The sequence below is a fragment of the Sylvia atricapilla genome, chromosome 15 (assembly GCF_009819655.1).
Source record: "Sylvia atricapilla isolate bSylAtr1 chromosome 15, bSylAtr1.pri, whole genome shotgun sequence".
NCBI lineage: Eukaryota > Metazoa > Chordata > Aves > Passeriformes > Sylviidae > Sylvia > Sylvia atricapilla.
The window spans coordinates 8,952,467-8,976,188 of record NC_089154.1 but is presented as its reverse complement, the minus strand read 5'-3'; the positions used below and the strand labels follow the sequence as shown (position 1 = coordinate 8,976,188).

Below are 23,722 nucleotides of genomic sequence, written 5' to 3'. Positions count from 1 at the left end.
TTATTTTTGTGTCACCAGTGTTAGGAGGTTTGTGGATGCAGGCTAATTGAAAACAGCTCCTTGCTGTTTTGGCTGTCAGGCTTAGCTGCAGGAGAAGAAACTCTGAATGCTGGAGGTCAGGTCATGACAGCCAGAACTGCTTTCCATACACTTTTTCAAACTTATTTTCCTTTTCAGCATCAACATGCATCGTGTTGAAAGTTTTTAGATTTTAAGTAGCTTTATATAATGACTTCTTCCTATTGCCTTTAGCAGATTGAATGTATAAAGAGACTGCTTAAATCTTGATGTGCTGGGTGTGCTCTCCTCCCTAACGTTGTGGTGTCTTAAAGGGTTTGATATTTCTCTGGCTGATGCAGTCATGCTCCTGCAACAGAGCCTCTGAGCCCCCTCTTGCTACTGAGCACCCAGAGGGCTCAGGGTGTGCTGGTAACAGATAAATGAGAGCTGTACAGTGCACAGGCAGGGGTCACATCAGCTCTGTGGGTTTGTTCAGAGTGACAGTTCAGTGTGTGTGTTCACAGCCCAGCCAGGCCTCAAAGGCTATTGCTGTCTTCCTAAGTGCTGCAGATTGTTTGTCAGGTCACCTACAGTGCCATGTCCTACAGTGCCATGGCACTGATGAACCACAGAGGACACTTTGGTGTTTGGGTTCCTTAATGCTGAGTTGTAATTACAGGCTGGAATAGCCTCATCTGGAGCTCCAGGTTATTGTCACTGTTACAGTATTGTCACTGCCTGGTTTTAAATAAAGAGCAGTAGAATCTTAACTAAAATATTTGATCTGCTGGCTCATAGCATCTGCTTTCAAGTGTGAGCTCTGGAGCCAGGAGAGCTCTTGCTGCAGGGAAGCAGAGCAGTTCCTGGCAGCTGGAATCCTCAGAAGCAGCAGAGAAGGCACAGAGGGCTGTGTGGAGGAGCCAGGGAGGTTGGAGTTCTCGGTGCAGCAGCTGCAGGAGTGCCAGGGGAGAGGATCCTGCTGCTTTCTGTGTCCCAGGTGGCTGCAGGTGACACAGGGAAGAGCTTTGCGGCATGTCCAGTGCTTGGAAGCTCCTTTGCAGCTGCTGTGATGCAGGTAATGGCACAGCTTTTAGGTCCTGCCTGAAATGGTATTGCTGGGTGGCAGGACCTTGGAGATGGAGACAGAATCAATTTGCAAGGGGAAAAAAATGCTTCAAAACAGGTGTTCTTTGGTGGTCAACCCATGCCACTTGTGACATGAAATGTCCTGATAATAACCTAAGCAGTAGTTAAGAAATCCCTGCAAAACAGGATCTGCTTAATTTGTTATTGATTGTTATAGATTATAGGTATATATTATAGATTTTTATTGATATATAGATTGTTTGGTATATAAAACTTGAATTCACTGTTGGGTATATGAAACAATTCCTCTTTGGAAGTGGATGGTGTGCCTGCAGCCATGGGCTGTGCCAGGTATTGTAAAGAAGGCAGCTTCCCTCGTCCCTGCTTTTTTCCATGTTTAGAAGGTGAGTTTGCTGTGACTGCCAGAAGCTACTGGGTTAACATTTTATGCACTTAGAGATAATCTAGTGTTGACTCAAGACATGATGCTTCAGTGTGACTTGAAGGCTTGAAACTCTGCTGTCAAGATACACTAAAAATATCCCTCTCATCTTCCTGCTGAGCAGCATTTGGCACCAGGAGCCTGGGAGTGATGCTCTGTGTGTCAGCTGGGCTGCTCTGCACTGGGGTGCTCAGCCCTGGCTCCTGCCACCTCTTCCATTAGCATGAAGCAGGTTTGAAAGTGAGCAATAGTTGGGAAGGAGCTGACATTTCTCCTGGGATCGTGGTGTGGGATGTTTCCCCTCAAGTGAGTAGAAAGTGTTTGGTGAGTGCTGTTTGTCACAGCTGCTGGATGATGGAAGAGCTGCTTATTCATGGGGAGCTCTGAAGAACTGCTGGCAGCATCTGCACATCATGCTCAGTGTTTTGTGGGGCTGACAGAGGTCTCTGAGAGCTTTGTTTTGCCACTGCTCAGCCTCCATTTGCTGGGCAGGATGGTGCTGCACCGTGCGTGGATTGTAGAAGGTTTACACTAATTCCAAGGGTCTGTACAGGTTTGCTCATCTTCTGCAGCTGCAGCATGGAGGTTATTTCCTTGAAGGATGGGTTGTGTCTCAAGCTTAACCTGGTGGCTGCTGGCTGGTGCAGGGATGGCTGAGCTCTGAAAGGAGCTCCAGTCCAGAGGCACAGCACAAGGAGACACCTCCAGCTCTGCTGTATCTCCTTTATCTCATCTTCCAGTAGTGACCAAAAGATCCTTCTCTGCTGAATGTGCAGAAGACAAATTATAACTCTTCAGCAGAGGCTAAAAGAGGTGGTAAAATTTAGAATAATAATAAATTCTTAGATCTCAACCAGTATGGGCTTGTTTTATCTGCCAAGCACAGTGACCTGCTCAAGTCTGACCCTGGCCAGTTTGTATAAATTCTCACAATAGCTTCTGGCAATGACAGAGTGTCCTTCCAAGTAGCCATTAGTTTGTGAGCCAACCTGTTTGATTTTGGATGAATCATCAAGCAGTAAGTGTGACACTTGACTGCTGTGTTTTGCTCTTTCAGGTGTTAGTCACATGAGATCTCTGCTTCCTTTTCCTTCCCATTTTGGTTTCTCTCTCCACGGCTGTGGCAAGCAGTGGTTCCTGGATAAGGTGTCATTTCCATATTTTTTTGTAAAGGCCAAAGCCTTGTTCTGTTGGTGACCCCAACTGCTCCACACACACAGTTCCTTCTCCCAGCAGAGGAGAGAGAAGGCTGCAGCAGGACAGCTTGAATGGGGAATTGTTCCCTCTCAGACAGGAGGTCAGGCACGTTGGTGGCTTCCTAGGAGGGCTTTGTGCAGCTGCACTGCAGGGCCTGGCTTTAGGGGGTCTGCTGTGGCCCTCAGTTGTGCCTGTATTGCAATAGATGCTGCTGCTCCCTGAATTGTTTCTTTCACCAAAATCTGAAGGAATGAGGCAAATTATTGGCTGTAGTCCAGGCAGAGATAACACTGGGTCAATGTTTGTAGCCTGGGTGCTGTTGTCCCATGCACTTCTCACTGGCAAATCTTTTTCCTCTAGCCAGCAGAAGTGTTTCTTTATTTCCCCTCAGGCCCCAAAGACTTTTGCTGTGCATACTCTGCACCTCTTTGAAATGAAGTTCTCTTTTCCCAGAATCAGTACTTTTCTGTACCCTAAATATGCGTTTGGTCCCTCCCACATTGTTCCTTGTATATTTTATTTTACTTTGTGGCTAGTGGGAAGCTGGTATCTGATCTGTTCAAAACACGTGGATTATTGTGTCTGCTGTGTGCAGACTCTGTGGTTCCCTTAGCACTGAGACCAAGCAGTGGGAGAGACTGCAGGATGAAATTCTTTTTTTCCTGGAAGGCCTGAATCTGCAGAGGAATATTTATGTATCATTAGAGCTGCTCAAAAGCTGCTCCAAATGCATCCTCTTTCTGCTTAAAAGTGATGAGGTGTCTTCATCTTGCTTCTCATCATCTTTTCAAAGGGATGATGATCTGGGCATCTTCAGCTCAAAATCTGGTATTGTACCTCCTCCTCACTTCGCTTCCTCTGAACACAGGGGTTCCTTTTTCCTGGCAACCTGCACATGACTGTAACATAACCTTGAGGAATCTCATTAATAAATACAGACTTAAACATTGTCTGATCATGAAAAGTTGTGTTTTGGCACAAGGATGAAGTCTTCTCCTTGTCACGTATTTGTGTAATATTGACTATAAATTCTGTCTACATCAGGTGCATCACTATTAAATTTCTTTGTGCTCCACACAATACAATTTAATCTCCCCCCACAGCTTTTGTAATTTTGGAGGTCCCATCTAACAGCAGCTGCCTCTGGAAGTGCATGGAAACCACTCAGGACCCAGGAGGCTGGAGGGAACGGCCTCGAGGTGTGCAGGGGATTTGGCTGCTGAGGTGTTTTGTTTCCTGCAGTAATTCAGTGGTTACATGTCCCTGTTGTGCATTCCTGAGGCCTCTGTGGTGTAATTGATGTCAAGGTCACTTCCTAGAAAACCTTGCCAAGGAGAAAGAGGAGTAGCTGTTAGAAAGATCCTGCCTGCTGTCCATGGGGCCTTTAGGAGCAGCAGGGACACAGCTCTTACACTGGAGGGGCAGGAGCAGGATCTCTGACACCCTGGGGCTGGGAATGTGCAGAACTTGCAGAGGGCCCCTGCTCTGCAGGGAAAGGGGCTGAGCAGGTAGAGAAGGGAGTCGTGGAGGAGGGTAATTTCCTCTTTTCTCTGTGGCTGTGAGGCCTTAGAATGTCACTTTTGGGGGTTTGACACTTGCAGTTTTGTATAATTTTTTTCTCATTTGGCATCTGGCTGACCTTTGGAGTACTCTCCTCTCACAGATGTGAGGTTTGTACTGGTTACTGAGTATTTAGCCAACAGTTTAGAACACTTCCAAACATGGCTTCTTTCATTGTTCTCAAGCTCTTTTCTCACAAGCTGATTTTCAATTCTCAGTGTTGGTCCCATAATCAGTTTGGATATTTACCAAATATCTAAAAAAAAAGGATCCAAAAAGGGATGGATATTTACCAGACCAGGTAAAACCACTTGGATGCATTTCCCAGGAGATCCCAGGGCAAAAGCTTGGTCAGAGCACTCTGCTGATTTCACAGTCAGCCTGTGAATCACTGTTAATGATTGCTCCTTGTAATTAATCATTTGTCAGCTTCAGTGGCACTGAAGGGTCTTTGTTGGGATGCACAGGTCGCTGTAACCAGTTGGAAATATCCTTATCCTAATTTGGGCTCCCTTCAGTGTGAAAGGAAAATCTGACACTATTGAACGTTTGAGATCTTTGACTCCTGCATATTTTAACTTTTCAGCTAGAAATTGTTTCACTTGTATGTTTGGTTTTTTTTTTTTTTTTAATTTAATTTCTTCTTTGTTGAATTTTTTCGTTCCAGTGAACTGTATATAAATGCTATTTTTTCCTTTTTTTTTCCCTTTGCTTTTTTTCTTTTTTTTTTTACATTTAGATGCACCCAAAAAATAATTCGTTATAGTTCCAAGCAAAAGATCTTGATGAGTTCAAACAGATTCCAGGTCTCTCTGTCTTCACTCAGGAGATTTAAATGAATTTGAACTGTTGGTCACAGTCCACTACAACAAAAGCACTGATTTTTGCAACAATTCATATGTCAAAAATCTGAGGAAAACCACCATGATGTAGGGAAAGACACTGGTGGGCTGAGCCAGCTCCTCTTGTGAAATGGTTGGTTTGGGTATGAGGTTTCAATCCCAGTGGGGTTTAGAGAAAGGGAGAGAGTGGCTTCATGGCACCATGTATTTTATATATATATATAAATCTATCTATATGATCCTGTTGGAGACTTTAGTCATCCCAGTGTCTGTCTGAAGTGCAGACCCACAGTAGAGCTTTAACACCCAGTGCTGGCACAGCACTGCTGTTGTTCCTTCTGGGAAAGGAGAGGCACAGAAGGGAGGTACAAATCCTAGTTCCTGTATTCAGCTCAGTGCAGAGTTCCTGCAGGAAGGAGCTGAAAGACCAAGTGCAGGCAGCCAAAGTATTAAACCAATTAATACAAAGTACTCTGTGCCTTTAATTTCTCTGGGATATTCTGTTGTCCACCTTGGACTCTGCAGAATCCTGGAGGAGGAGATATAACAAGCCGCCTGATGGCTTAAAAAAATTAAGTATTTCTCTGTCTTTATAACCTCCCTCAGTTTCCCTGTTGGAGCAGCCCTGGGCTGTTGCATAGAGATGATGATTTTGGTAAGAGGATGCTGGGTGCAGAAATGAGCTGCTCTCCTGCTCAGCTCAGTCTGCAGGGATGGAAAGTCTGGGTGCTCCAGGAACAGCTTTGCTGTGACTGCAGCGTGGGGCTTCAGCTGTCCTTCATGTGATCTCAGGCATCTTCTCTGCTGTATTTTTAGAGCTGTTGTGCAAAGAAGATTAGCAAAGGACTTAATATCAATGTGGATATGGATTCTTTCTCAAATATGGCAATGTTCCCCCTATTTAGGCAATGTGTTTGGGCTCGTGTCACAGTTATATCACCAGGCTGTGCACTGCCATGTGCCTCTGCCCTAGCCTCTCTTCCTGCTCCAGATGTTGTGTAGCTGACTGAAAAAGTGGCTGCACTCTTAGTCCTGGTCTCAGTTTTGCTGGGTCTAGTGACAGTTTATTGCGGAGCCTGTTTCCAGCTGGATCAAGTCCATACTTAGTGGAGAAAGAAGCAGCTGGGAGTTGAGATCCTGTGGTTTACCTTCAGATGGGAGCCATAGGCACCTGGATTCAGAAGTGGTTTCAGACTGGCTCTTGTGGCCTCTCCGTGGTGAGGGGGCACTCACAGGTGAAGCTGTTCAAGTGATGCCTTTAGAGGGTCCTGGTCCCACTAGAAGAGCTCTTGTTTGTCGAGAAATTCCCTCAAATGTTCCTGGCACAGCTGCACCCCGAAAGAGCAGAATCACAGAATAATTTGGGTGGGAAGGGGCCTTAAAAGCCCATCCAGTCCCACCCTCCTGCCATGGGCAGGGACACCTCCCACTATCCCAGGCTCCTCCAAGTCCCATCCAAGCTGGCCTTGGACACTTCCAGGGATCCAGGGGCAGCCACAGCTTCTCTGGGCACCCTGTGCCAGGGCCTCAGCACCCTCAGGAAAGAATTGCTTCCTAACATCTGATTTGTGTGTGTCCTTTTTTTAAAAACCCTTTCCCATTGCCCTATCAAACTGTCCCCCTTTGCTATGGGGTTAATTGGGGCAGCCTTCTCTCAGGGAAGGGTTTTCAGTGACACTTTTAGCAAGCATGTTTAGGGCACGTGTGTGGAGTGACACGGGGCAAACTGCTCAAAAACAGTAGCTCAATATTCTGGTATCCCAGTGCCTCTGAAGGTGCTCTCAGCATGCACTGTCCAACCCCTTGGGACTCCACTAACTTAGAATGGGTGGCCTGAAGAGTACATTTTGTATGTGCTGGAACAAAGGAGACCAGCAAGGTGAAGGCTTTGGCCTCACCTTGGATGGTGGTTTGGAGTCTGGAGGGTTGGGAGAGAGCAGATGGAAGCACAAATAGGAAGTGTTGGCTCTGCCTGAGCAGAAGAATGGGCTGGCAAGTGCAGGGAAGAGAGCAGGTACTGAGGTGTGCAGCCCTCCTGCCCAGGTGGCCCTGGAGCAAAAGGCACCAGCAAAGGATGGCTGGGAGTGTCCTGTGGCAAGGCCTGACACAGATCCAGGAACTCCCATCCTAACAAATAAAGTGCTTAAAGCAGTGAGTGTGCTTCTCTTGGCTGGAGCCAGGTGGATATGTGTTGGAGCCAGTCACTTACTGTGGGAATTTTGGATTTATCTAAACTGGTTTTGTTATTCCTGTGATGAGGAGTGAAAAACACAGGTAGAACATAGGAAAAGTTCTCTGAGGAGTGTGGCAAAGCAAGCAGGATGTTGCTGAGGGACTGGGAGAACAGGGTTTCAAACCTGCGTGCTTTGTTCTGGCCAGGACTCCAGCTGGCAGCTGCCTGCACTTCCCTCCTGATGCTGGAGCAACACGATAATCTGAAATAACTGCTTTCCCATCCAGAGGTCCGGGAGCAGGAGATATGGAATGTGTCCTTAAGTGCCTGGGCTATTTTGGGAGCAGGGGACATGAATCTGTGCAGGGGCATCCAGGCTTTGCATTGCTGTGCTAACGGGGAGCTGACAGCCCAGCCCAGCTCCAGCATCAGCACATCAATGTTTGCTTTTGAGGCAGAGAACGTAGGAATATTTTTTTTTTTCTGTGCTGTGTAAAATGGTGGTGTCTTCTGGAAGATGGGAAGATGAAGCAGTTCCTAGAGGAATTGCCTTGGAACGTTGGCAAAAAGCATCTTACAGTGGAAATGTGGAGCTCTGAGAGTCTGGGGGAAGGAGAGCACAGGTTCTGTTCCTGGAACAGCTGCAGTGGAATTCTGGGCAGCTTGTGCAGCTACCACATATTTGCAACAGCAACACAACATGCAAGAGGTTTTTCAGAAATCCAAGGAAAACATTCCATCCTGCAAACATCTTAGAGTATAATAAGAGATGAAGAAGTTAGGGAAGGAGCAGCTGCAGTAGGTGCTGTTTATGCAGGTTAACTTCACTGCAAGTGCCAGGGAAGACTGGATTTCTGCTGGAGCTGCTAAAGAAGCTTCAGGCAAAGGGCTTTTCAGAGGGATGTGCTAATTAGAACAGGGAAGATTTCACAGCCAGGACAGAGTTGTTTTAGAAATGGATAAATTGAGGCAAAGTGAGTAGCCAATAATTGGTGGTCTACCCTTGATAGTTTAGGGCAACAAGAACTGTTTGGCACATCATGTTTTAAGGCTTCATATAGACAACAGTGACCCAGAGATGACAAAATTCAAGTCTTAAGCCTGCAGAAATCAGCAGAGCTGTGTTTGCTTTTGCTAGTTAGGAGCTTCCTGATGTTAAAGTGATGATTCCCTTCCTAGTATTCTTCAACAACAGGATTCTGTTTCTACTTCATGTGTGAAGGAAAAGTTATGTCAGGACATGCTTGGCTGGTGACTGACATGGTGCTGTCCTTGCTTGTACCTACTCTGCTTTAACTTCACCTCTGAGAAAACTGGGGCCAGCTCAGGGGTTCAGGGGCCCCTGATTTATTGGACTTTCACTGTAAGGGAATGAATTAATTCAGAAAGAGTTAAAATTTATTTACCCAGAAGCTGAAATTTACTTTATTTTCCCTTCTAGGCCTACGAGAAGCGCTTTCCTACATGCCCAGAGATCCCAGTCTTCCTGGGGAGCGAAATCCTGCACGAATCCAAGAGTGAGGATGGAGCCATCCATGTCATTGAGCGGAGCTGCAAGCTGAATGTGGATGCTCCCAGACTGCTGAAGAAGGCAGGTGGAACCTTGGGAGCAGAGAGACATGGATTTTGTTGGCTGGCTCAGATAGATAAAGGATCCTTAAATTTCTCTTTTCTCTCTGTGTTTCCCCCTCCTCTTCAGATTGCAGGGGTCGAGTATGTCTTCTTCATCCAGAAGAACACGGTGAACTGGAGGGAGAGAACACTCCGCATCGAGGCCCACAACGAGACCTTTGCCAACCGGGTGGTGGTCAGGGAGACCTGCAGCTACTCAGTGAGACAGAGAGCTCTGCTGTGCCTGTCTCTGCTGGGAGGGGGGAAACTCTGCACCCACATTCTGGGTGAAGGTGTCTGGATGGGTTTGAGCACTCTTGTGACCCTGGGCTGTGATCAGAGACACTCTGTTGGGTTCTGGGTGTGGGCCTGTTTGGTCACTTTGAAGGAAGCGCCTGGAGAGACAAGACAAGGCAGAATGGCTTCCTGTGGACAAATTGCACGTTGGGGAGGAATTCTTCCCTGTGGGGGTGGTGAGGCCCTGACACAGGGTGCCCAGAGCAGCTGTGGCTGCCCCTGGATCCCTGGAAATGTCTAAGGCCGGGCTGGACAAGGTTGGAGCAACCTGGGATAGTGGGAGGTATCCCTGCCCATGGCAGGGGGTGGAACAAGATGGCCTTTTAAGGTCTCAATTATCTTAAAGGTCTGTTCCAACCTAGTAATTCTGTGTGTGATTCTGTGTGTCCATCCAAACCATTCTCTGATTTCACAGGGCTTGAGAAACTTCTTTAGGTTGGTTGTGGTTCCCTGCTTGGAGTGAAAGTGGAAAACAGAATTGGTACTCCAGAACTGCTGATATTCCCTCAGTTTCTCTTTGATTGAAATTCATACTAACAAAAACATCTAGAGCTTGGGCATGCCTATAAATATGGATATCTAGAATTAAACCCTTGCTATTCATTATTATAAGGACCTGAGTGAAGTCTTGCAATTAATTTTGCACACAAATAAGTGAAGGTTTTAGCACCTTGTTTGTTGGTTTTTTTCATGCTCTGAAGATTTGGAGAAAGGACTTGAGCCTTATTTGTGGCCTAGGGTGTCTCCCTTTGTGACTGTTTCTGTGCTGTTTCACTGGAATGGTGCTCTGAGGGCCCAGTCATCATGAAATAGCCTCAGCTGTTTCTGGAAGCAATCAGATCCTGCTTGTTGTTCCTTACACAAATGTTCAGATCCTGTTACTTACCTGCCCTTTTGGCAACTGGACAGCAGCTCAGCTTCTTGGGAGTAAGCAGGCTTTAAGGAGCTTCAGGCAAGAGGAGGAGTGGAAAAGTGAATATTTTGGATGGTGAGGGTGTTCCTGAGCTGGGGGTCCCTTGGTGGCTGCATGAGGCATCCTAAAAACTGCTGTAAATCAAACATCCATTATTGTCAAAGGCACTGACAGGTCTGAAATGCTCCCAGGTCAACTCTGAGATTGTTACACTTGCTGATTTTGGCTGTGTCCTTAGGAAGGAAACATCAGGCTTTGAGGGGAACAGGGTGGGAGCTGCTGGCTGCATCCTCAAGATGGTTCCCTGCTCTATTTTTACCAGTTCCCTTTTCCCTGCCAGAGTGCACCGGAAGCAGGTTTATTCTCATCTTTCCTTTTCTGCAGTGTTCTCTGAGACAACTTGGAGAAATATGATCCTGCTCCTGCAGTTACTTAATATCTCCCCAGGGAATTTGTCTTTTATGGTATCTTTGTGTGGGGGCTGGAGTTGTTTTTCTTTTCTGTCAGTTTGTGAGCAGCAGCACCTGCAGAGAGAAGGCAGAGCCTTCTCAGGAAAGGGTTAAGTTTAAAAGAGGAAAAGATTCTGCCATAGAGTAACAGAGGGGAAATAAGGGAAAGGAGTGTGTTGAGCTGAAGAGTGGGGGAACGCCCTGCTCTGCCATGTCCGTGGTGTTTTGGGGAGAAGGCTGATATTCGTGGCTGAGTTTCCCATCCAAAACTAAAAAAGAAACTTGGTTTGCATTTTTCTTCTTTGCAGGTGTAGGAGTTTTAATTGCAGGTTCCACAAGGCCATCTCTGTCTTTCCCTAAAGAGGCCTAGACATGATGGTTTGAAGCGGGCAGTTCCACTGCTACTTTTGTGCAGCTTTTGCTACTACAGTTCAGGTCTGCTGGAGCAGGGATGGGTTAAAATCTCGATTTCCTTGTGCATGTGAAGAATGTTGGATTATAAAAAATGTGGATGCCCAGTTCAGGATGGGTTCTCACAACAAGAATGAACCTGGCTGGTCAATCCAGGTCTGGCTGTGCATCCTCTGCCCCCTCTCTGTAGCTGTAGAGGTTAAACAGGCAGTGTGGTGTCAGGGCCATGAGCCATCTGCCCCCATCCCTCCTGTGTGTCCCTCTGGCTGCAGGTTCACCCTGAGAACGAGGAGTGGACGTGCTTTGAGCAGTCGGCCTCTCTCGACATCAAATCCTTCTTTGGCTTTGAGAGCACCGTGGAAAAAATTGCCATGAAGCAGTACACCTCCAATATCAAACGGGTAAGGTGGGCTTCCCTGGCTTCCCCATAACACCCCAGCTCCTCAGTTTGCCTTTCTGGAAACAGAACCAGTGCAGTTTTGTGCCCTTGCTTATGGCTCTGAAACCCCTCAGTCAGGCAAAGGAAGGCAAAGGCAGTGTGCAAAGAGCACAGAACGATGTGCTGGCTGGAATGTGTCTGTGCAGGGATCGGGCAGCTGTGCCAGAGGATTGCTGTGGGTGCTGTGGGTGCTGGGCTCCTTGGACACTGAGGACACTCTTCTCGTGCAGAAATGGAAAGTTTGGGTGAAAACCACCCCCTGTGTCTCCAGAGCTTGGCCTTGGGTCTGTGGCTCTGGGCTGCAGAGGAACAGGGCTGATTGGGTTTGGGAGCAGGAGGATGGGGTGAAAGTGTTAGAAAGGCAGCTGCATCCACAGACTGGGATTTGCCTGGCCATTATTGTAATTCATCATTCACAGGGGGCTTTCATAATGGAGGTTTTTTGACAGGATCATGGGGATGGAAGGAGAGATTTCCCCTCTGTTTATCCTCAGCAGCATTAATCATCTGTCCTGAGGAAACTCCTCCTGTGCCTTGCTGGCTCTGGAGGAGGTTTTTTCCTAACGAGAGTTTTTCGCTTCAGGGCAAGGAGGTGATTGAGCACTACCTGAAGGAGCTGATCTCCCAAGGGATCACATTCATCCCTCGCTGGAGCCCTCCCGCGGCCAAGGATGAGCGAGCCCCAGCCGTGGGCCGGGCCCCTGGTGACATCCTGCTGGATTCCGGGGCTGCTGGCACCAGCAGGGAGCCTGCTGCCAGCCCCTGCCCTGCCCCAGAGCCTGCCAGCCCTGACGGTAGGCACTGCCCAGGCAGCAGCACTCAGTCAGTAGCACTGACCAAGGAGCTTGTTTGCTTGTTTTCATTTCTCTTGGCATCAGGTTTTTCATCTGGAGTGTGGAGGAGGAGGGAAAGCTATTTTCTTTTTTCAAGAAAAATAAACGATGGAACTTTTTTCTTTTTCCCCTATAAGAAGCTGTGCAGGCAGTATGTTTTGGAGCTTAGAAAAATAATTAGGTTTGATTAGCTCTTTAAGGTATTTTATACTTTAAACTGGAGAAGGTGACTTCAATATGCTGAAATTAAATATTTTATCTGTTGCAAAATTAATATTCTTGGGGGCAGGTTTGGATGGTTTTTGAACCTGTATCAGGCCAAGACAAACTTGAGGAATGTCTCCTAATGCATTTTTCCCACAAAATGCCTGAATCAAACTTAATCTTTCTGTGTGTTGGTCTGGTGATATCTTTTAGACTAAATAAAATACTACTCTGGCAGAAAGAAATAGGAGGGACCTTTGAATCCAGAGCTGTTGTAATAGAAACAGTTGTTGGCATTCCTGAAAAAGAAAGGCAGCACTTGTTTTGCTGAGTATAACTAGGGAAAAAGCTTGGAATTTGGAAATATCAGTAGTTCTGCTCCCAACTGACATTCTCTGGGAGCTTTTCTGGAAAAAAGATGGGAATCCACAGAGAAGCTGATTAGGGGAGATGCCTGAGGTTGATATTGACCTCAGAATGGTGGGTCCCATCTAGGAAAAGAGGAGCCTATATTTCTGCCCATATTCCTGTTCAGGACAGGATTAGCTTCCCTGGGCCTTCTCCCCACCTTGCTAGCTCTGGGGGTTTCATGAGACGTCTCACTTCCAAATGCAGTTTCTGTTATCCTGCTTATCCTGTGGCTGTCCTGTGGGTGATGGCATCTACTGAGAACCTTGTGCCTGACAAAGATCCAGCTCTGAGGTGTCCCCAGCCCTGTTCCCTGTGTCTTCCACCCCAGCTGCTGCCTGGGCTGGTTCTGCTAGCTGGCAGCTGCCAGCCCTGGGTGACACATCCCTGTGTCCCTCAGTTCTGGCAGTCACCAACCCCTTGTCCTTTGTCTCTGAGCTGGAGGAGCCTTCAGCTGCTTGGTTTGCACAGGACTTCTCCTCCTGCCAAAAGCCTCCCTAGCTGTCAGAAATGTGCTGTTGTTCTCCCTTTGTTTCTGGTGTCCCTGGGCAGAATAATGGCTTGGTTTTCCAGCAGGCCACTTGTCACTGCAGTTGTGCATGAGATTTGGGACACGTGGAGATGGAAGTGCCCAGGTCTTGGAGCAGTTGATGAGCTGAGTGCCAGAGCTCATGGTAGATCTTTTAAAGCTTCTGCTGGAGCAGCTCAGGGCTGAATGGAATACTGGTGTTCCCAGAGATAGGAGGAGTGATCCAGCTGTGATACAGCATGTGCTGCCTGTGGCCTCATGCCCCAGTCACCAGGAGAGTGTCCCTCCCTCCCTCCCTCCCTCCCTTCCTCCCTCTCTCCCTCAGGCTGCTGGAGGGAGGCTTCAGAGCAAATCCCGTGTAAGTCACAGGGATCCCAATGTGTAGACAAAACTGCTCATCTCCCTCGTGGCTGTGGCAGCCTGCTCTGAGTTGTTGTTTCCTCCCTGCAGCTGACAAACTGGATGCTGATTACATCGAGCGCTACCTGGGCCAGCTCACCCCGATGCAGGAGAGCTGCCTGATCCGCCTGCGCCAGTGGCTCCAGGAGACCCACAAGGGAAAGGTGGGTGGGGCAGGCACACAGGGGCATCCGGGGATCCCCGGCTGGGATGGGAAACCCTGGGTGCACAGACATGCTAGGGCAGGAGAGGCTGGAGTGTGACACCACAGGAAGGGACCTGGGGGTCCTGGTCAATGTTGAGCTGAACATGAGTCAACCCTGGCAGCCCAGAGGGTCACTGTGTCCTCCTCTGCTCTGTGCTAGAGTGGCCTCACATCTAGTCCTGGACACCAGGATGTCAGAAGGATCTAAAGCTGTCAGAAAGTGTCCAAAGGAGAGACATGAAGATGGGGAAGGGTCTCGAGGGGAAGCCATAGGAGGGGCAGCTGAGGGTTTGTTCAGCTGGAGAAGGGGAGATGGAGCACAGAGCTCACTGGGGCTACAGCTTCATCCTGAGGGGCAGTTCCAGTCTCTGCTCTGTGTGACAGGGACAGGAAACGACTGGAGCTGTGCCAGGGGAGGGTTAGGCTGGAAATCAAGAAAAGGTTCTTCCCCCAGAGGGTGCTGGGCACTGCCCAGGCTCCCCAGGGAATGGGCAAAGCCCTGAGGCTGCCAGAGCTCCAGGAGTGTTTGGACACCATTCCCAGGGATGGCCAGGGTGGGATTGTTGGGGTGTCTGTGCAGGGCCAGGAGTTGGACTGGATGATCCCTGTGAGTCCCTTCTGTTCAAGGAAATTCTGTAGTTCTCTGATTTCTCCCTGAGAAGCAGTGCAGGCACTGAGGGGCAGGTATGTCTCTGCTCTGCTGGAATGTCCAGAAGCTACCTGGCCTCCTTTTGGTTAAAGGAAAGTCTCTGTCAGACCAGCAGGGTAACTGGTATGTGGCTGGGAAAAGAAAGGGTATAGAGCAGCTTGAATGCCTCAAGAGGGGTTTAACTCCAGATTTCCTGATGGAGAGGGATTAGGAGGGAAGGAAAGAAGGACCAAGGATAGCACCAGAGAAAGCAGTTGGGTGGGCTGAGTAGATAAAGGGTGCTTAGGAAGAGGAGCAAGTGATCCCCCTTGGACGCAGAGAACAGCTGGATGAGGTTTCAACTGTAAAAGTTTCCTGGCTTAGAAGGAATCAGCTCAGTCAGGATGGGTTAGGTGAGGTACTCTGCATTCCTGGTTTTGGGAAGATTTTCATTCTTTTTTCTTTACCTGGCCTTTCCACAAGAGATTGCTGCTTAAAAGGAGCTTTGCCAATCCTGCATGCTGTGCTGTATGTCTCAGAGCTGAGCTTGTCTCATCTGAGTACAGGGAGTCTGAACATGATTTAGAATGCCCTTTTTTCCTGGAAAAGTGAATGTGAATCACCTCTCTAGAAATACAATGTAAGAAAGATTTAGTGCTATTGTTTTGCTGCTGTTGAGCTCCTGAAGTTCCCTCGTGTGTGAGCAGGCACGTGGGTTTTGTTAGTACCAGGAATGTGGATGGAGAAACAGCTCCCATAAAATCTCAGTCTGAAGAGAACAGGAGATGTTGGGGCAATGTGAGAGGCTCCCAGCAGCTGATAAACTCCAGACACCAACAATGCTGTTGGAATTGTAAGAGCTGATAAATTCCTACCACCAATTATCTGCCAAAGCTGGCCAAGGCCACAGGTGTGCAGTGACATCAACAGCAGGTTGGATAACTTGGACCAGAAGGATGATGGCTGCTGGAGGCAGGTAAAGACTTCAGGAACATATGTATGATATATAATATATTGTGTATATAGACACACCTGATGTAGCAAATGGCCACTTGAAGGGCTGTGACACCTCTCTGGCAGCTGCTCTGGTGTCACTGTGACACTCTGCCTGTGAGGAAAGAGCTGGGGCTGGGCTCCCAGCCAGCCAGAGGGTGGTGAGGGAGCTCTGTGAACAGGAACAACTTCACCAAGAAAAGTGGCTCTGCTGGAAACTGCTTGTGTGTCTGCCTGCGATTCAGCCTGCAGTCAGATGAGAGGCACTGGGCAGGTGGACAGGCAGGGATCAGTCCCCAGGTGTAACTGTGCCCTGAGACAGAGGGCAGGAGGCTTTTCATGGACACCTGAACAGTGACATGGTGTGGGATCCACTGGGGGAAGAGATTCCTCACCTAGTGGGTCCTGGATGGGAGGACATCCCAAAGACAGAGAAGCTTTGTCCTTGGTGTGACCTGCAAGGATCCTGCTTTCAGCTGGAACAGGCACCATGTAAACCTTTGTTTAGGTTGAAAAGTATCAACCCACAGGTTGGTTTTCCCTCCTGCATGTCAGAGGCTGGGGAATAGAAGTGGGAGAAGGAAGAAGTGAGAGCACATGAACAAAATGTGGAACAGGTGCTCCTTGGGTGCTTGGAGCTGGGCAGGGAGTGGCAGCCCTTGTCCCCTGTGCTGTGCTGGGATCCTTGGGAAGCTGCAGCTGAATCCTGAGCTCCAGGGACAGGGAGAGCTGCCTCAGGCCTTTGCATGTCCCTTGTGGGCTTTGTGCCCGGGGGACACAGGCACACAGGAAGGGAGGTGCTGGCTACTGAAACTTCATCTTGAACCCCCTGATGCTGGGCTGTTTCTTCTCCTGATTATTTGATAGAGCAGGCCAGAATCAGGAGCTTATCCTGCAAGGCTGGGGTTTTCCTTGGGGAGGCTCTTACGTTGCTGTGACAATCTGTTCTTTTAATTCAGAGCAGAGATGGCCTTATTTCTCTGTTAGAAATTATCAAAAAATAGATCTCCTGTTTCTTGGAAAATGGCCCTTCTTATTTTTGTCCTCTGTCCTATTTCACTATCTCTTCCCTGTTCCTTCCAAAGCAGACATTACCTTTACAATCAGATATGTTGTTGCTTAAAATCTGAGGAGCTGAAGGAACAAACTGCAAAAGGTGTTAAAATTGCAGCAACTTAAAGCTGTGTTCAAGGCTTTGCACCATGCAGGAGAGTGCAGCAGTTTCACCAGTGAATACAAAAGCAGGCTGAAATTAAACCTTCGTTTTCTTGCATGTGGGAGTTACTGCTGTGGTTGGACAAGAATAAAAGACTAATTCCACTGTGGTATAAGTCTTCTTGGAGCTTCCTGCCTTTGGTCCAAACAGAAGTGCTGGATTTGTCTCTTGCCTGGAGCCGTGCACAGGGGAGGTTTGAAACATGAAAAGTGTCAAACCTGCCCTCACCATCCCCTCTCCTGCAGAGATCAGGGGCTCTTGTGGGTGTCTGGGCTGGGTCTGATGAGTGAGGGCTGCCTCTGAGCAGCAGGAACACAAACCTGAATCATCTGGTGAACACTCTGCTGGCTTTAAACTTGCTGTGATACTGAATTCCTCTAAAGACTCAGGAGATCATCTTTGGGATGGCTGCACTCTCCTTTCCAGGACACACAAATGAAGTGTTAGAACCAGTGTTAATCTCCTCCCTGCTCCTAACGTGTTTTAGGATTGGTTTAGGCTGCTTGAACTCTGCCCCTTCTTTAGGTGAGTCAGTTCTTACCATCTCTTGCTTGTGAATCTGAGATTGCTCCCTCCTGACACAGCTGCCAGCCTTTCTTTCTACCCAGCTTTCTGTTTCCCTGAGCATGGCAGTGGACAAACAAAAGAGCTTTGACTCCTGAACATTGGGGTTTGTGTCCCAGCAGGGCTGGGAGTGCTTGGGTTGTGCTAGCACAATATGGATGCTCTGGAAGAGACAATTCCTGCTCCACAGAGCTGGAATTTTTATGGAAACTTGTAGAGAATGAGGCCAAGCACTTTTGGGGAAGTTGGAGTGAGGGACTGGGAATGCAGCAGGTCATGCAGCTTTAATCCAGTTGGATTTGCAGCTGACAGGCTCTTAGTCAGATTTGGCACTTCTGCGGAATCCGTCAGGTTCATTGTTAATTCCTGTTGCTTGGCATTCTTGGCAAGCTTTCTTTGATTCTTCAGCTAAAGAGAACATGGCAGAATCTAGAAGGATCTGGAAGGAATAGAAGAAAGCCATTCTGCAGACTTGCTTTGGAATGCTTTTGTGCCTGTGATGTTAGGATACTGCTAGTGCTGGGGTAAGTGATCAGGAGAGGGTCTGTTGTAGTTTTGGTTGATTTGGGTCAAGAGTTATTGTGGTGTGATGGGGCAGGGAAGCCTTTGGAAGCACTCAACAACTTTCCTGTTCAAACACCAGCATCAGGGCCTGCACAAGAGCTGGAATTGGTACTGGTGGCATCATTCAGATTGTACAGTTGTGATTGTCCTCCAGTGCCTGGTGTGGTCAGTGTGTTACCTGTGGTTGTTTGTTACCTGTTGCCATCCTGGGCTGATTAGCCCATGGCAGGTGACCTTGCAGCTCCCTGACTTTCACACAGTATTTCCTTGTGGATAACCAGCCAAGGCAAATATCAGCCAGCCTGGGTTTTGCTGGGGCTTCTGGGAATTGCACTGGGGAAGGGCTCCCTTCTTTTGTGCTCCTGGCACCCTCTGCTGCTTCCAGCTGGGTTAGCTACAGAGCGAGGGAGGTGGAATGCAAATTTAATGATTGCTGTCTTAGTTTTAGGAGATTAAAAACTGGTGTAGACTGGGTAGCCTCCTCTGCAGGTCAAATGGAACATTGCAGTTCTGATCCTGGGAGTTTCTCTTCTGGCAGATCCCCAAGGACGAGCACATCCTGCGGTTCCTGCGCGCCCGCGACTTCAACATCGACAAAGCGCGGGAGATGCTGTGCCAGTCGCTGGCCTGGCGCAAGCAGTACCAGGTGGATTTCATCCTGCAGTCCTGGAGACCCCCAGCCCTGCTGGAGGAGTACTACACCGGGGGCTGGCACTACCAGGACAAAGGTGAGCAGCTGGCCCTGGCACCTCACCAGTGCCCTGGGAGGTTGAAGAAAGCTGTATTGTATTTTTAAAGTTAACAAAGCAGTTCAGTGCCTGTGAGTAGCCACTCTGCTTCCCTGGAATTGTATTTTCTCTGCACAGATCAGGCAGATTAGTCAGTGCAAAGCAATTTCTCAGAAAAGGTCCCTTTTGGCAGGGATTTTTATCCTTTTCAAATATTTGATGTGGCTTTAAAAAGGTATGAGAGTGGTAGCCTGGGGGACTGAAGTGCTGCGCTCTTTGTTTTGAAGATGGGCGGCCACTCTACATCCTCCGCCTTGGCCAGATGGACACCAAGGGTTTGGTGAAGGCCCTGGGAGAGGAGTCCCTGCTGCGACATGTGAGTTGTGCCTCTGTGTCATGTCACCTGTTCCCCTCAGGGTGTTGGGAAGTCTTGTGGTGCATCAGGAATCCTGGAGTGGTTTGGGTGGGAAGGGACCTTAAAGCTCATCCCATCCCACCCCCTGTCATGGGCAGGGACACCTTCCCCTATCCCAGGTTGCTCCCAGCCCCATCCAACCTGGCCTCTGATGCTTCCAGGGATCCAGGGGCAGCCACAGCTTCTCTGGGCATCCTGTGCCAGGGCCTCCCCACCCTCCCAGGGAGGAATTCCTTCCCTATATCCCTTCTAACCCTGCCCTCTGCTTTCTGTATTTTTTAAAATAAGATCTCCAGGCCATCCTGGTTACTCAGCCATAGTGGGGCTAATATCTGTCTGTGCTGTCTTTGATTCCAGGTTCTGTCCATTAATGAGGAAGGACAGAAGAGATGTGAGGAAAACACCAACATCTTTGGCCGCCCCATCACGTCAGTATAACTGGTTTTCCTGAGTCCTTGTAGCCTCTCCCTGCCATGGTGAATGATTGCTGCTGTTCTTTGGGGTGATGTCCTTTAGGGTTACAGTGCAGACAGCAGTGTGTATTATGGTCTGTGTGGGGAGCACATACATATATATATAAATTTATTAGTTGGACTTGAATGCAAACAAATTCTGAAGTTTCATTGGAAAGCAAGTATTGAACCTTCTTTACATCATTTTCATATCCCATCTCAGATTAATTTAATCTCCCTGTCTTGGTGATTTTAATCCACATCTTTGAAATTCTGGGTGTTTTTTTAATACAGGAGCCTGTCTTCCAGCTTCCACCTTCATTTAAAGTGCATTTTTACATTCTTTTTAGCAATAGGCCTGCATACCTTCACCTTCTTCCAGAGTGACAGATATTCTTGCCCTTGGGGTTGGATGTCTGTGTAACCTGGAGTTCACGTGGATTCAGGTGTCTGCTGCCAGAGTGGAGATGTGCTTTTTTTACTGGGGCTGCTTGTGCCCCTTGTTGGCTTCCCTGGATCCTGCACGGGCTGTGGGGTTACTGTGGATCCTGAACTGAGCAGCCACCACGCTCTAAAGTTCTGACAGGTCTTTTTCTGCCTGTTTATTTTAGATCCTGGACATGCCTGGTGGACTTGGAAGGGCTCAATATGAGGCACCTGTGGCGGCCTGGGGTGAAGGCCCTGCTCAGGATCATTGAGGTGGTGGAGGACAACTACCCTGAGACCCTGGGGAGGCTCCTGATCGTGCGAGCACCACGGGTCTTCCCCGTGCTCTGGACCCTGGTGAGTGAAACCTGGGCCCTGCAGGATCACTGGCACTTGTGCAGGTTCACAAATAGCTACATCAGCAGAGGCAGGGAGGGAAAATCTCCAGGTGACTTGTGATGGCCTCCTGAAGAGGCCACGGCAGAGCCAGGCCGTGGGGTTCCTGTAGCTCACTGGGTTCTGGTGACTGCCAGGACAGGGAGAGAAACCTGAGTTGGAATTCCCCATTCCATCCACACTTGGTAGGCTTTTATATAGATGGGGAAAGACCTTTTAATCTCATGCTGTAGGACACTGAAGGGTACTAAGTAGTAAATAATAAATTTGGTTCTCTCTGGTGCTTGCTGACTGCTCTGGCAGTGTGAGAACGTGGTTGTTACATTTCTTGTGAGGTTGGTAGGTGAGGCAGTGGCTGCAGATTTCCTGTACATGAAGCAGAAAGTGTTGCGAGATGATACAGAGAGAGAGAACATTTTCCATTTGTTGTCCCTCTCTTTGGGCAGTGCCTTAGAGCTGTGAAGTGCACACTGCTGAGATGTTCCTGGCTGGAGCTCAAAGCATCACTGTGAGAGGGCTCAGACAATGTCTCCAGCTGCCCTCAGTGACAGCCATGTCCTGTGTGCCCTTTGTCTTTCAGGTCAGTCCCTTCATCAATGAGAACACACGGCAGAAGTTCCTCATCTACAGTGGCAATAACTACCAGGGCTCAGGAGGGCTGGTGGACTATGTGGACAAGGATGTGATCCCGGATTTCCTGGGAGGAGAGTGCATGGTGGGTTTTCTTTGTTATGCAGGTGCAATCTGGAACTGATTCCCTCCTCCTCACCACCCTGGCCTTCCACTGCCTTCTGGAAGGTGTTAAGCTTCTGTGCTGCCCCTGCTCTGGGCACAGGGCAGTCCATTTGGGTACAGGGGGCTACCCCCTGCAGTGGTGGTGCTGCCCTGCAGCTCCTGGAGCGAGGTCAGAGGACAGCTCTCCACAGGGAGCTCACATGAACCTTGGCAGTTGCCGTGCACTCAGAGCCCCTGTGCAGCTGTGGCTCAGCTGATGGGTCAGCCCGTGTCTGACAGGCAGCAGGTGTCACTGGCTCACTCTGGGCCATCCTGACCCTCCTGTTTGTCTGTGTGGCCATTGCAGTGCACGGTCTCAGAGGGGGGACTCGTCCCCAAGTCCCTTTACCAAACCGAGGATGAGATGGAGAACTCGGATCACATCCGGCTGTGGACAGAAACCATCTACCACTCTGCAAGTGTCCTCAAAGGAGCCCCACACGAGGTACAGAGCACAGCTTGAGGTGCTGGGCTAGGACAGGGACATGTCACCTCTGTTGGGGCTGGCTGCAGCAGCCGAGGGTTCCCGCAGAGGGAGCAGGAGAGTGCTCTGCAGCAGCTGCTGTTCCTGGAAGGGAACAGCTGGAAGTGCGGGAGCTCAGAGCAGCAGTGTCTCTTATCTCTACTATGGCCTGATTTTCTATAAGGTCCAGTCTCTTCCCCCTCCTCATTGGAGAAATAAAGGCCACTCAGTTTGCCTTTCTGCTCTTCAGCTCCCATTCCCAGCAGCGTAGCTGGGACAGTAAGGGGAGTGATAAAGGAAGGTGTGTGCTGGGAACTGCTTGATGGGAGTCACCAGGAAACAGGATGTCCCACAAAAGAGCAAATAAGTGTCAAGTCACTCTTCTGGCCTCTCTGATGGGGAGTGACTGATTTGGCTCTTTGCTGTGTCCTGCTTTGTGCCTCGGTTCCACTGAGGTTTTCCTAGAGCAAGGAACTCATTTACAAGCAACTCTGATATGGGGAGAAAAGGTAAAAGCACTTGAGTGTGTGTACTGTGGTAGGGGTGGGAGTGGGAATTGGGGTGTATCCTCCTCAGGAATCAAAACCATCAGCCAGCTGAAGGGTTGTGGAGCCAAGTCTTTTTGCCCCAGAGTGGGGAGGAACACACTGCTGCCACCTGAGCTCCTGACCCTGCAAAGGGCTTGTTCTGTTCCTTTCTTAGATACTTGTGGAGATCCTGGAAGGGGAATCCGTCATCACCTGGGACTTTGACATCCTGAAGGGAGATGTGGTATTCAGCCTCTTTCACTCCAAACGAGCTCCTGAGCCAAGCCACAAAGATGCCACATCACCAAGTCCCTCTGCTGCAGGGGACAATGTGCAGCTCATCGACAAGAGCTGGGTGCTGGGGGTGGATTACAGCCGGGTGGAGTCTCCTCTAGTCTGCAGAGAAGGAGAAAGCATCCAGGTCAGAGGGGTTTGGGTCCTGCCATGGCTTCAGTCTTGCAAACTCTAAAGTAATCAGGTGGTAGGGAGGGAATTGATGGTGTGGGATGTCAGGTACTGCTGGAAATGGGGGCTGTGCTCATTCCCAACATCGGGGGGGGATTCTGCCCCTCTGCCCCCTCAGGTGAGACCCCACCTGCAGAGCTGCCTCCAGCCCTGGGGCCAACAGCAGCAGGACCTGGAGCTGCTGGAGAGAGTCCAGAGGAGCCCATGGAGAGGTTCCAAGGGCTGGAGCCCCTCTGGAGCCAGGCTGGGAGAGCTGGGAGTGCTCACCTGGAGAAGAGAAGGCTCCAGAGAGAGCTCAGAGTCCTTTCCAGGGCCTAAAAGGGCTCCAGGGGAGCTGCAGAGGGATGAGGGACAAAAGATAGAGAGGATGGGACAAGGGGAAATGGCTCCCACTGCCAGAGGGCAGGGTTAGATGGGATATTGGGAAGGAATTGTTCCCTGGGAGAGTGCGGAGGACCTGGCACAGGGTGCCCAGAGAAGCTGTGGCTGCCCCTGGATTCCTGGAAGTGTCCAAAGTCAGGTTGGACAGGACTTGGAGCAGCCTGGGATAGTGGAAGGGAGTAGAATGGGATGAGCTTTAAGGTCCCTTCCCACCCAAACCATTCTGTGATCATTTTCTAGATACCCTGTGAAAGTGGGAAATCCTAGTTTAGAGTGAGTCATTGAAAAAAGACTCCAAGCTAAAATTCTTGAGGAAAGTAAGCTAAATAAGCTGCTCATTTTTCCCTCTACTGTTACAACATGGCTGTGTCTCAGGCAGGTGAGACAGGTGAATGACACCTGTGCTGGGTCATTCAGCCATTCCCCAAGTCACCCTGCTGTCCCTTCCTCTCTGCAGGGCTCCCACATCACACGCTGGCCTGGCTTCTACATCCTGCAGTGGAGGATGCACGGGCCCCTGCCCTGCTCCAGCTCCAGCCTGCCACGTGTGGACGATGTCCTGGCCTCCCTGCAGGGCTCCAGCCACAAGTGCAAGCTCATCTACTACTACGAGGTGCTGGCCTCCAAGGACTTCAGGTAGGGCATTTGCAAGGGGTTTACTACGAGTTGCACTGAGTGTGAGTTAAACACAGAGACCTCTCACAGCGTGTGTTTTACTGACAAGTGGATGGA

General features: G+C 49.2%; 1 protein-coding gene across 1 annotated transcript in view; it reads left to right on the top strand.

Moving 5' to 3' along the window:
• The window catches only part of SEC14L5 (SEC14 like lipid binding 5), a 34,655-nt gene that overhangs the window by 6,085 nt on the left and 4,848 nt on the right, over positions 1-23,722 (top strand). The window contains exons 3-15 of the mRNA XM_066330041.1: positions 8,742-8,891; positions 9,000-9,131; positions 11,254-11,382; positions 12,004-12,214; positions 13,845-13,957; positions 18,502-18,691; positions 18,979-19,067; positions 19,464-19,534; positions 20,170-20,341; positions 20,961-21,095; positions 21,462-21,599; positions 22,320-22,565; positions 23,448-23,626. Of these exons, the coding sequence (XP_066186138.1) occupies positions 8,742-8,891; positions 9,000-9,131; positions 11,254-11,382; positions 12,004-12,214; positions 13,845-13,957; positions 18,502-18,691; positions 18,979-19,067; positions 19,464-19,534; positions 20,170-20,341; positions 20,961-21,095; positions 21,462-21,599; positions 22,320-22,565; positions 23,448-23,626 (1,955 nt within the window). The remainder of the gene's footprint in view (positions 1-8,741; positions 8,892-8,999; positions 9,132-11,253; positions 11,383-12,003; positions 12,215-13,844; positions 13,958-18,501; positions 18,692-18,978; positions 19,068-19,463; positions 19,535-20,169; positions 20,342-20,960; positions 21,096-21,461; positions 21,600-22,319; positions 22,566-23,447; positions 23,627-23,722) is intronic.